Below are 13,689 nucleotides of genomic sequence, written 5' to 3' on the forward strand. Positions count from 1 at the left end.
GCTCCGGGCTCCGCGCCTCCGCGCCGCCGACTCGTCCCGGGAGGAGATCGGGGAGGGGGCGCCGCGGCGGAGACGCTGGGGCCCGGCCCGGCCGCGGGTCCGCGCGCGCGCGCTCCGTTCCGCCAGCTGCCCGGTGCCGGGGCGGGGCGACCCCAGCCCCCACCTCCAGCGCCCCCCTGACCCCTCCCAGACCCTCCCGCGCACTTCCCTCCCCGCCTTCCCGGGGGAAACACGGCCGGGAGCAGTGAGGCGGCGCCAGACCCCGGGCGAGGCGGAGTGGTAAAGGCCAACTCCCGATGGATTTGGGGGCCGAGTCGCGCGCTCCTCTCCCCTCCCTTCCTGGCACCCTCCTCTTAGACTCGAGGCTTGGAGTGCGTTCGGGTAAGCTCCGGCCACGGCTTTGTTCTGCCCTCCGCGGCGGGGATCGCTTCCATCCTTAAACCCGGCCCTCCACTCCCGGCTCCGGCTCCCCGCGCGCAATCTGACCAAACACTCAACGTCCCGTCCCCCGGTGTTCTGTGTCTCCCCTCTGTGCCCCACCCCCGGCCCCGGCCCGGAATCCGCTGCTCCAGCGGTAAGCCTGTGTCGCCCCGGGCCCCCACTCCTGCCAGCCGCCAGGAGTCACCCCTGGGAGCGGGGCGTCTGTGAAGACCGCCGCCGGCCACCCTTGGGGACCTCCTCCCTTTTGTGCTTCCTCCTGAGCTCTCCAGCCCGGCCCTCTCGTTTTTTTGTTTTCCAAAAGGATACCTAGGATTCTCCAGGGCAGCTAGGAGATAAAGTAGCTCAGGTGAAGTTCGAGCTTTGCAACCTGCGCTGGGACTCTCGCTGTGGGGTCTCTGCCCAAGCTCCAGGCAAGCTAGTGCCTCTCGAGCTTCAGTTACCTCCTCTGCAAAAGGGACGCAGCACGAGAGGCCCAGTGAGGGATCTGGAGAGTTGATACGTCCAATATGTGGTACTGTGCCCCGAGGGGAGGACGTGGGATGATGGGTTCCCAGACCAGAGCTTCTCTATCCCTGACAATCCCTCCAGGAGTCAATCGGAGGGCACCCCTCTTTTCAGTGTCCTAAATCAAATGAGCTCTGCCCGGGGGCCACTGGCGCCCGCCCGCGCCCCCCATGGAGAATGATTTCTGTAGGAGGCAGTGGTTATTACTGGGTGAGGTTTAATGTAAAACGTGGTGAGGGTGGCCGGTGGAGCCAGTGTACCACATTAAGATGCTTTTTTTTAAGAGATCACCCTGTAATTCACAAATAATCGGGTGATTATGAATGGATTGCGTGAGTGAGTGGGTTGGGGAAGGAAACACCTCACGGTCAAATAGAACTAACGATTCAGCGTGAAATGTGTTGCTCCCCGTTCTCAATTTAACAGGAGGGCCTAGGCTCTTAAAAGAGTTGCAGTTCATTTATTTAGGCATCCACGTATGTTCACTGCCCCGCTGGGTTCCAGGTGGAGTTCTAGGCTCGAGGGATACAGCAGAGAACACGACCAAGCCCTGTCTTCATGGAGCTTAACATTCCAGAGAAAGGACACAGGCGGGCAGCATGAAAGCAAATAAATAAAGGAGATAGTTTCAGTTAGTGCAATTACGAGGAAAGAGGAGAACAACAGAAGGTGATTGGAGGAGGCCGGGGAGCACTGTTTTTGCTCAGGTGGCCAGGGAGACCTCTTTTCCCGGCGTTTGAGCCACCATCTGAAGTGTAAGCAAGAGGCATCCATGGGAAGACTCTGAAGCAGGGTACTCAAGACAGCACATACCAAGTGCTAAGAAATCATTACATCCTGAGAAGAAAGTTTACACCCAATTTATGTTTTTAAAAATGTCACTCTGGCCCGGGGGGTGTGGCTCCGTGGTTGAGCATCAATCCAAGAACCAAGAGGTTGTGGGTTCAATTCCTGGTCAGGGCACATGCTCCATGGTTGTGGGCTCCATCTCCCTCTCCCTTCCTCTCTCTAAAAACAAACAAACAAAAACCACATATATAAAAATGTCACTCTGTAGAAGGAGACATGACTTGGGGTGGTGAACACTCAGTACAATATACAGATGATGTATTATAAACTTATACACCTGAAAATCTATACAATTTTATTAACCAATGTCACCCCAATAAATTCAAATTGAATTTGAATAAAGCCACCCCAGTTACCATGGAGAAGATGGTCAGGCCTGGGGTTGGGGTGAGGGAGATGAAAATATGAAGGGCAAATAAGTTCAGTTCTGGACAGATCAAGTCTGTAGTGACTGACCATAGGGCCTACAGGGCAGGATGCATTGTAAGTAATTTTAAATTCATATTTAGAATCCAGGAGAGTGATTGAATATATTTAGAAATCATCAGCAAGTAGAAAGAGATCTGATGCTTGGGGGTGGATAGGGATGCCCAGTGAAAATGGGGAAAATTTAAAAATTACTGTTACGGGTAGAAACCTGTAAGAGGCAGAGTGTCCAGGAGAAGCCAGATCAAGAGACTAAGAATGAGGAGCACAGGAGAGAACAGGAAGGGAGGTAGGTGCCCAGGGAACAGAGTTTGGAGGGGAGGGGCAAAGAGGTCATTAGAGTGTCAGAAAGCCAGTAGGATTAAGATGGAAAAGTGGCCATTGTATTTAACAATTACAAAACCATTAGTAAAAAAGCCATCCCATCCATAGAATGGTTAAATGTAGCACTACTATTTAATAATAGATACTCTTAAAAGAGAACAAGGTAAATCTGTATGACTAATAGGAAAGGTAGGTTGTTAAACTCTAAAAGGCAATGATGGAATCATGTAAACAGCCCAATCTATTTGTGTCCAAAGGAGCCCTCTCAAAAGCAAGGTAATTTTGTGGAAGATGTAGGGAGGCAGTGAGAGGGCCTGCCTTGGTTGGAAATAATCAATGTATAATAGACTCAGTTCCTGCGTTTATGTCCTTTTCTCCAGTAGAATTCAGGATAATTAGATTAACCTAAATTGGCAGGAAAGGCAAACTCAGAATAAGTTCAAGGTGCTGATGTTCGTGTGTGGGATTCTTGGAAACAGAGCTGAGGGGTTAGACTCCCTTCCTCTTTGATGGCGGAGGGGTAGCCCTGAGCCTGAAATTGGCAGCAGCCATGGTGACTGCCTGAAGGAGAGAGTGGGTCACAAAGTGCGGGACTTAGCAGCAGAGAAGAGCAGAGATTCACTTTTTATATGTGTTTCCAAACTATTTTTCTCCCTGGGGGAAACCACTTGAAAAATAATACAAAAAACATTCTAAGCAAAAAATATATATATTAATGACTTAGAAAGAAGGTTTCCAATATACTGTATCATTAAATGAGAAAAAGAGATTTGGATTGAGTTCTGGGGTTTGATGTTGTATAAAATGGCTCAGTTACTTGGCCGTGTTTTGCATCTTCGAACAGAGAAAGACTGTGCTGAATAAACTTAGAGCATATTATCTGTGATACTGAAGCTATTTAAAGACTTCTTGTCTTGATATTTTAAAAAGCAGATTAATAACATAATTATCTACAGTCCACAGCAGTTTCCACTCCCCCAGATTTTGGACTTAACTTACAATGCCATTTGCGTGCGATATCAAGGATAACAAAGTAGATCCTTTACCTCTAGTTGTCATTTATCTCAACAATGACAACTCACTATTCTATTGGAAATAGGGCCAGTTTGGATTATAGAATAGTTTTTGAAAAATACATTTCTTCTGCTTTTCCACTTACAGCTTTAAATAGGGTAATGAGAGTTCGGCAAGCAGGTTTGCAGCACTTCTTTAAGTTAATTAAAGCATATCAGTTGTAAGTAAACTATTGATGTTTCATTACAAGCAGTTAATATTTATTACATAAGTATGATAGACTAGATATGGATATGAGTTTTGTATCCATTGTCTGTCTTATTTTCTCCTCACAGCAACCACATGAGGCAGGCATTGACTCCACTTTCCAGATGAATACACTGGGACTCAGAGGTTAACATGCCCAAGGTCTCATTGTCTCCAGGCGTATTGTACTTGTAAGTGTATGCTCTTAACCAGTACTCCATCTGCCTCTGAGCTATGGATTACCATTACAGTTTTTATCTATAGGTTGGTTTAATTTGTCATTTTCTTATTTGGGGAGGGGGCGTCATTTATTAAGCACTTATTATACATCAGGAAATGTACTAAGACCTCTAAGAATATTATCTGTTCTATGACTTCATCCTCACAACTACCCTGTCTATAGGTTTTATGTGTCTTATTTACTGGAGAGGGAAACTGAATCTCAGAGAAGGTAGGTAATTTCTCTAACATCACAGCTTGCAAATGCTAGAGCTGAGCTCTAGAACATGAAGTGGAGAATTGTCTCTTGAGATTTCGAGAGGGCAGTAACGGATTTGCATGATGGAAGGAATGGGTTCAGATGGCCGTTAGTTAATGATGCCATCACCTGGCTCTGGGAAATAAAGTGGTTAGTATGTGTGGTCTGGAAGAAGAGCCAGAAAGAACTATTCACATGGATGATCTCCCTGATGCTGGTCAGGGTTCCCAGCTGTCTTGACCTTGGCCTGCTAGCGGGTCTTCTGAAAGCTGCTCATGTACAGCTGGTGGCTCAGGCTCTGCCCAGCCATGATGGTATTAATGGTTACAGCAGGCCCGAGGAGTTCTCAGGGGTGAAAGCCAGAGTTGCTCTGTGCAAAGTCAACAGTGCACCCAGCCAGTTTGCTGGTAGAGGCAGAGCCAATGTGGTACTCTTCGAATATACAGATGACATATACCATTGGCTAGGAGTCTGCCATGGTAGGTATGAATTTTCAGAGCCCTGAACAGCAGTGCTCTTTATCCCAAGGAGACAACTGAAGGTTGAGGCTGGAGTTCAGGTAGTATTGGGTAATCCGTAAATGGAGACTATATCATTCACTCATTTAACATTTTTCAGCAGCTGCCATATTCCACATCAGTGTCCTGGGCACTGAGGATTCAACCATTAATAAGACAATGTCTCTACCAGAAGAAGCTAATATTCCAGTGGGAGGAGACAAGACAAAACACACACACACACACACACACACACACACACACACACACTCGTCACATCCAGTAGCACTAGGAATACATGCTATGAAGGAAAGTAAAGCTGGGTAAGAGGCAGACAAGGATGAGTGGGTAGGAGGTGGCTGCTATTTTATTTGGGTGGTCAGGGAAGGCCTGTCTGTAGAGGTGGAGACTTGAAGGAAGTGAAGGGTAAGCCATGTGGATATCTGGGGGAAGAAAAGAAAATGTCAAGTGCAAGACCCTTGAGGCGGAAGCGTGCTTGGCACATTCAGGGATCAGCAAGGAGGACAATGCCTAAAGCAGTGAGGGAGGAAGAGAGGGCTTGAAGACAAGTCAGAGAGGGAAGCCATGGTGAGGACTCTGCATTTTACTCGGAGAAATGGGAAGCCTTTGAAAACAACCACAGAAGACTGCTATGACATCATGTACATTTTTAAAGGAGCACTCCAGCTGCCATGTGGGTGGGAGTATGCGTGCCAAGGTGGACGCAGAGAGGTGAGTTTGGCAGCTATGGCAATAATCCCAGGAGACATAAGGGTGACACAGACAGAGGGGTGGTCCTGGTTACGTTTTGAAGGAATCAATGATAAGATTGACTACTGGGTTGTATGAAGGGGATGTAAGAATGGAATTGACAGCAATTCTGAGGTTTTTATCTGAGCAACTGGAAAAAGGAGTTGTCCTTTCCTGAGAGAGAAGGATAAATTTGGGGGGAACTATTACAAGTTGGGGATGGGAGCAGGTAGGGCCTGGACCGTAAGTTGCCCTTCCAAAACCTGAGCAAAAGGGAATTGGTTTTAAGTCCGGAGTGAGGAGAATGAAAAGCAGGAGGATGTCCCGGCATTAAATGAGGCTCAAGTGGGTTCTAAAACAGCAAAAACCAAACCAGGTGCTGGAAGGAACAGCAGTTTTCTCAAGGAGCCTGAAAGGAGTCCTCTAGTCTAGGAGAACAGATAGCTGTGAGGGGTACCGGGAGCTTGAGAAAGAAGATCAGAGGACGGGAGCAGGCATCAAGGCTTCCAGAAAGAAGGGGGTACTGACCCAAGCTTCCCGGGGAAGCTGAGCTTGGAATACAGAGACAGAGAAGAAAGACAGGGAGAAGATGTAGATGCAAGACAGACAGGTGAACAGAACACAGAGCTGGGAAAGAAAACAACTCGACTGAAGACCAATCTGAGGACCTGAAGGAGATAGTGTAGGGAACTGGGCTGGAAAATTAGGAAAGGTCTGCATTATGAAAGGGCTAGAAAGCTTAAAGCTGGACAGAGAAGTCTGGTGGAAGTGGGTGGGAGTAATTAGAGAACCAGAACCGGCAATGCGACCATGGTACAGTTTGAATGCATTCAAACTTTTGTGTTGCATCCTTTCCTAAAGATCTGAGAGTAAAAGCAACACTTTCACCTTCATTTTTTCTTTCACCTCTTTACTGTTTTAACCATAAAACTTGCACATCCCATCCTAAGCAAGAGGAAGACTTGCTTGCAGTCTTCCCAGTGCCTGAATGGGCCAGTTTTCTGGAGCAACTGTTTCCCAGTAAGATTGACTTTAGTTTCCACCATAGTACATCCTGTAGAAGTCTTTACAAGAAGGACTGGATGACTCAGAAGTTTGAGTCTACACTAATCCCCGGAGACATGTATTTTTAAAAGCTAATCTTTCTCAGGCAAATGAGGCTTATACAATGCATGGAAATGTAATAGTATATATAATACTATAGTAATATATGATATAGTGTATATATTAATATGATTACAAATATAATGTAGATACACATGTTATAGTCATGTTAACATTCATAATTAAGGTATTTTATACATGTACTCTGCGTTCTTCAGTACTAGGTCTTTTATCAAGTTGAACGAAACATTACCTTGTCCCATTGAACTTTTCATAGGTTCACAGAATATAATTTAATGCCATATTGATCATAGGACTACTTTCTGTTTTTGATATTATTTTGTTTTTCAAATGACACTTTTTTGTTTATGGTTTTAAAATAAATTTCCAATGAAAAAAATGCCATAACCAAAATCATTTGATTTTCAGATTATGGATGATTGGTCAGGGTATGACTTGAATTTATTTACATACCCACAGCACTGTTATGGAGATTTGGAACATGGCATCACTGTAGACTGGTGAGTGTTACTTTCTGTATCAGGCTTGGCCCTGTGCTGGGTGGGCTGTCTCTTGAGTGAATCATGCATACAATTTAAGACACTGTTTCTGGATCTCTTTTATGCAGTGATAGACAGCACTTTTCAGGGCAAAGAATTTGAAATATAAACAATCTATGCTTTACCTGAACAGTTTACCTGGACATTTGTTCAGAGGAAATACTATCCATACATAAAGTATCTATACTAATAAAAGAGTAATATGCAAATTGGTCATGACACCCTCACAGTAACGACCGAACCACAGGCTGCGTGGGGTGACCAGGCCGGCAGGGGGGGGCTGTGAGGGAGAACCAGGCTGGCAGGGGGGGCAGTATGGGGTGACCAGGCTAGTGGGGGGGGCAGATGGGGGCAACCAGGCCGGCAGGAGGGGGGCAGTTGGAGGCGACCAGGCTGGCAGGGTGGGGGGGGAGTTAGGGGTGATCAGGCAGGCAGGCAGGTGAGCGGTTAGGAGCCAGCGGTCCCAGATTGTGAGAGGGATGTCCCCGGGATTGGGCCTAAACTGGCAGTTGGACATCCCCCGAGGGGTCCTAGATTGGAGAGGGTGCAGGCACGAATTTTTTGCACTGGGCCTCTAGTTACATTATAAGTAACAGTCTCAAGATAACAATGTCCTAGACAAACTGATGAAAATGGAACTTGGGAAAGCATTGCTTCTCACCCAGGTACCCTTGCCTCACATTTATTAGACTCTTGAGTTAACCAGGGAGAGTTAAGAGGTGATCTTTGCCTTCATAGGACACACCCCTAAAGCCCTGGCTTTTCCTGAGAACTTGTATTTATTTCGGAGAAAATAATGTAGCAGAGGTCAACCAGTCTGTGCACAATTTTATTTTCCAGCCCATGGTAACGTTTTGGGAATAGGTATATTTGCAACTTAAAAAGATCTGCACAGAATTCTCTCTGGAATACTATTTCTAGTTCTTTCTTATTTGTCTACATAGATATCCTCTGACTCCTTCCTAGCTGACTGGCTTTCCTAAAGCCAACATTTTCTCTCTGTTCTACGCCCCTAAGTCACCCCTATTTGGCCCTTGGTTTTAGAGAGACCCCGTACAGTTCAGCTCACCACAAATGCCAGGATTTATATATAGCCAGGCCCCTTTCACAAAGTGGTCTTAATGCCCAGACTGTTACATCTCCATGTACCTCTAATTTCTAAATTCATAAGCCTTCACATTTATATGGAGAGCAAGCTTTGTGGACTTTACAGTGCATTCCCAGGAATCACAGAGATTCTTCCCAGACCCAGAAATCAGGGTGGGGAGGCACAGGGAAGCAGGAGCAAATGGAGGCTTTGGGCTCCCACTCTACCTCTTCTTAAGCCATAAACTTAAACTTCTGCCCCCTCCTTTTTCATGTGTTATATTCTTCTGAGTTAAAATTTAACTTCATGAAATAGGTCTTCGGCCAAAAGAACGTTTGCAATAGTCTAGGTGATTACTATTACCAAGATGTTCCCTTTCTATCAACTTCTGTCTGTAAGGAAACGTCATTCTTTCACTCAAATTCTAAAGTTTTCCATTGGATAAGACTTGGATATTGTGTGTTTTCTCTCAAACTATAGCATATTATTAAAAAAAAAAAAAAAAAGGTCTAGTTTGGGGTTTCTCATGCCTAATATGGCTTTCTATGAAATACAAGTTCTGATCTTCAGAAGGAAAAAAAGGTTTTGTGATCAAATAAACTTGGGAAATTTGCATCTCCCAAATTGCTAAGTCTCCCTTTTGACAATTTATATTTAAACTAGAGGCCCGGTGCATGAAATTTGTGCACTGGGGGGTGGGGGGATGTCCTCAGCCCAGCCTGCACCCTCTCCAATATGGGACCCCTCGGGGGATGTCCGGCTGCCAGTTTAGGCCTGATCCCATAGGCCTAAACTGGCAGCCGGACATCCCTCTCATAATCTGGAACTGCTGGTTCCCAACCACTCGCATGCCTGCCAGCCTGATCACCCCCAACCACTCCCCTGCCATCCTGATCGATGCCTAACTGCTCCCCTGCTAGCCCGATTGCCCCCAACTGCCCTCCCCTGCTGGCCTGATCACTCCCAACTGCCCCCCCCCCCCCCCCGTTGGCCTGGTCGCCCCAACTACCGTCCTCTGCCGGCCTGGTCACCCCTAACTGCCCTCCCCTACAGGCCTGGTCCCCCCCAACTGCCCTTCCCTAAGGCCTGGTTCCCCCCCCCAACTGCCCTCCTCTGCAGGCCTGGTTCCCCAACTACCCTCCCCTGCAGGCCTGGTCACCCCCAACTGCCCTCCTCTGCAAGCCTGGTCCCCCCCAACTGCCCTCCCCTGCCAGCCCAGTCACCCCTAACTGCCCTCCCCTGCAGGCCTGGTCCCCCCAACTACCCTCCCCTGCAGGCCTAGTTACCCCCAACTACCCTCCCCTGCTAGCCTGGTCCCCCCCAACTGTCCTCTTCCAGCCTGGTCCCCCCATAATTGCCCTCCCCTGCTGGCCTGGTCACCCCTTACTGCCCTCCCCTGCTGGCCTGATCACCCCCAACTACCCTGCCCTGCTGGCCATCTTGTGGTGACCATCTTTGACCACATGGGGGAAGCCATAGTGTGTGAGGGTATGAGGGTCAATTTGCATATTACCTCTTTATTATATAGGATATATGGAAATTATGTTGGGGTGGGGGGTAGAACCTCCTTGACTTTAACAATTAAACCAACTTTTGTTGTACTGTGGACATCTTTATAGTTGGTCACCTCTTAAAAACTCTCAGAAGAATTTGGTTGGAAACCCCGTGGTTTAAACAAATTCCTACTTTTCTAACCTGAATTTTATGACTTAAATTAATTGCAACCTGATCTAGTACATGATTGAGCCCTGGTAAAGTTATCCAAAGCCAGATCCCTATACAGGAGAATCACCCAGTGAACTTGTTAAAATGTATATTCTTAAGCTTTATGTCCAGAAATTCTGGTTCACAGGTCTGGGGTGGGGCCCAGGATTGCCCATCCCCACCTTTAAAATGAATTAATTAGGATATAATTTACATACCACAGAATTTACCCACTGTGGGTAAATGATTTAATGATTTTTTTAAAGCGAATTTTTAGCATTGGGCAACCATCACTAGCATCATTTTACAATATTATTATTTTTTTCAATATATTTGTATTGATTTCAGAGAGGAAGGGAGAGGGAGAGAGATAGGAGCATCAATGAGAGAGAATCATTTATCGGCTGCCTCCTGCACACCCCCTACTGGAGATCAAGCCCACAATGTGGGCATGTGCCCTTGACTGGAATCAAACCTAGGACCCCTCAATCTACAGGCCGATGCTCTACCCACTGAGCTAAACTGGCTAGGGCAATATTTCTATTATTTCAAAAAGTTTGTTTGCTCAATCTCTGCTCCTACCCACAGCATTAGACAATCACCTAATCTGATTTCTTTCTCTCTATATATTTGTCTTGTCTGGGCATTTCTTATAAATTAAACTATACAATATTTAATTTTGATTCACCAATTGATAGACATTTGGATTTCTAATTTTTTGCTATTATGAGTAATGCTTATATGAACATTCTTTGTGTGGAAATATCTTGTCATTTCTCTTGAATGGATTCCTTAGAGTAGAATTCTGAGTTTTATGGTAAATTTGAGAAACTGCCAATTATTTTCCAAATTGGCTGTACCATTTTACATTTCTACCAGCAATGATGAGTTTTCCAGTTTCTCCACACACTTGCCAACATTTAGTATTGTCAGCTGTTTTAATTATAGCCATTTTAGTGGATATATAAGGGTATCTCATTGTGGTTTTAATTTGCATTTTCCTAATGATTAGTGTGCTTGTTAGCTATTATATGTCTTCTTTGGAAAAATGTCAAAGTCTTTTGCCAACTTTTAACTTGGGTTGTTTGTCATCTTATTGAGTTAGTTGTAAAGTTCCTTATATTTTCTAGATGCAAGTCCTTTATCAGATACTAGGAGCCCAGTGCACACATTCGTGCACCTTGAAAGGAACTATGGGCCTCAAGCTGCAGGGGAGGGTCATGGCCCATCCTCCATGCCCCCACCCGGCCCCTCCCGCTGCGGCCCCCGGTCCCCTGTCTGCCGACAGCCCCACTCCCACCACTGCCACTCCCACGCGCTGACGGCACCAGCCCCACTCACACCTGCTGACAGCGCGGAGCAATTGGAGCCAGCACCAGCAACGGGTGCAAGTGGCAGCTGCTGCCCCAATCGCCCCTCAGGAGCAGGGGGAGGTGGAGAAGCCCTCAGGGGCGATCAGGGCTGGCGGCAGCACTGCTCACACCCAATGATGGCACTGAGCGATCGGGACTGGCACCAGGAGCCGGCAGTGGGTGCGAGCACCTGGCGGGACAGCGGTGAGCGGGAGCAAAGAATTTTCAGTAACCACCAGAGAGACTCGCCCCCATGACAGCCTTGGTCTGGTGCCCCCGCTCACCTGCTCTACCTTCTCACTGTGGCCGACACCCACCATGTTCCGCATGCGCCCCCGGTGGTCAGCGCACGTCATAGCAACTGGTTGTTTGGTTGTTCAGTTGTTTGCTTGTTTCCCCATTCATTTTATTTGCATATTAGGGTTTTATATATATAGATATGATTTGCAAGAACTTTCCCTCAGTTTGTGGCTTGTCTTTTCATTTTCTTAATGACATCTTTTGAGAAGAATGTTAGATGGAGAATTCTATAAATGTCAGTTAGACCCAGTTGGTTTATGGTATTGTTCAGTTCAGCTATATCCATACTTGTTTTGTGCATGCTGGATCTGTCGGTTACTGAGAGAGGGGTTTTAAAGTCTCCAACTGCAATGGTGCTTCACCTATTTCTCCTTGCAGTTCTATCAGTGTTTTAATACTGCTGTTAGGATTGTTATGTCTTCTTGGAGAATTGACCTCTCTATTATGTAATGCTCCTCTTTATTCCTGATCATTTCCTTGCTCTGAAGTCTGCTTTGCCTGAAATTAATATAACAACTCCAGCTTCCTTTTGATTAATGTTAGCATGGTATGTCTTTATCCTTTTAGTCTGTCTGTATCTTTATGTTTAAAGTGTGTTTCTTGCAGATAACATATATTAGTGCTTGGCTTTTTATCCACTCTAACAGTCTTTGCTTTTTAATTGTTGTATATAGACCACTGACATTTAAAGTGATTATTGTTATAGTTTAATATTATAGTTTAATCATATATTCATATATGTAACTATTTCCTATTTATTGCTTATTCTTCTCCCCCCCCCCACCTTTTTTTTGGTCTTTCACTCTGTAAAATATATGCCCCCCACAATGTTTGGTCTTTGATGATGTGCAGTTTATTTTTCTTGTTTTTAAGTCTCATTTACTAGGGTTCACCCCTCTGTCTAAATAGCTTAGGCTTCAGCCTTAAATTAGTTAGAAATTGTACTTAAACAGCTTGAGCCAGTAAGGCTTCCACTCTCTGCTGATGAATGTGTATAGGGGTTGGCAAACACATTCAGGTTTCCAGCCTTTTTCAAGTCTTCTTGCCTATTACATTCCCCTGGGCTTCCTTAGGTTTCCTCTGAACATGCTTACAGGCTCCATCATCCAGGCACGTGTGGGAAGCTTAGGCCCACTCTAGACTCTGCTATGCATACACATAGCTCTGGTCAGTTTGGGATGTGCCAAGAGTTTATTGTGTAGCTCTCTCCTACAACTCTAATCTCACGGAATTCCCTATCAAATCCCAGACTGGCCTAATCAGTTAGTTGCTCAAACAGGACTGTAAATACTGAAAAATGGAGTCATTGGTCCTCCCTGTTCACATGTCAGGTAAGCTCCCTCGGACAGTGCCCCACCCTGGTTGAACTACCTGGCTGAGCAACAGAGTTAGTTGATGGGGAGCTAGGGAACACAATGGGGCATTCTTGGGCAAGAATCCATAGACTTGCTCTGTTTCTACCCAGTGTTCAGTGTTTTCATGAATAAATAATTCTCAGTTTGTTGTATGCCTTTGGTTGATTCCCAGAGTGAAGTGGTTGTTTTTAACCAGCTTTATAGTTGCTGTTTGTGGAAAGGATATGTTGACCTCCTCATTCCATCATGCTGGAAACAAATGTCCTTTTTATAGAATATCTGGCATGCTGATGTACATTTTATTTTTTGGTTACCATATTTTGAACCTGAAACCATGGCTGACATCATATATATATATATATATATATATATATATATATATATATATATATCTGGGTGTGTGTACACACACTATATAAAACATTTATAATGGGGTTAAAAAAAAAGATGACAGGATTAAGAAGTAAAAATTGCCAGTTATAAGAACAGTCACCAGGATATAATATACAACATTGGGAATATAGTCAATAATATTGTAATAACTATGTATGATGTCAGATGGATACTAGACTTATGGGGGTGATCACCTTGTAAGTTATATAAATGTCTAATCACTATGTTGTATACCTGAAACTAATACAATATTGTATGTCAACTGTAATTTAATTTTTTTAATTAAAAGAATTTTTAAAAATAAG

At 45.2% G+C, this 13,689-nt stretch overlaps 1 protein-coding gene across 1 annotated transcript in view; it reads left to right on the plus strand.

The window, feature by feature from the left end:
• Window positions 1-276: 276 nt before the first annotated feature.
• The window catches only part of PRTFDC1 (phosphoribosyl transferase domain containing 1), a gene marked incomplete at its 3' end in the record, with an annotated part of 98,756 nt that continues 85,343 nt past the window's right edge, over window positions 277-13,689 (plus strand). Inside the window, 2 exon segments of the mRNA XM_079772735.1 lie at window positions 277-381; window positions 7,063-7,152. Coding sequence (XP_079628861.1) covers window positions 7,066-7,152 — 87 coding nt within the window. The 5' untranslated portion in view covers window positions 277-381; window positions 7,063-7,065.

The sequence above is a fragment of the Cnephaeus nilssonii genome (genome assembly GCF_951640355.1).
Source record: "Cnephaeus nilssonii genome assembly, chromosome: 1".
NCBI classification, from domain to species: Eukaryota; Metazoa; Chordata; class Mammalia; order Chiroptera; family Vespertilionidae; genus Cnephaeus; species Cnephaeus nilssonii.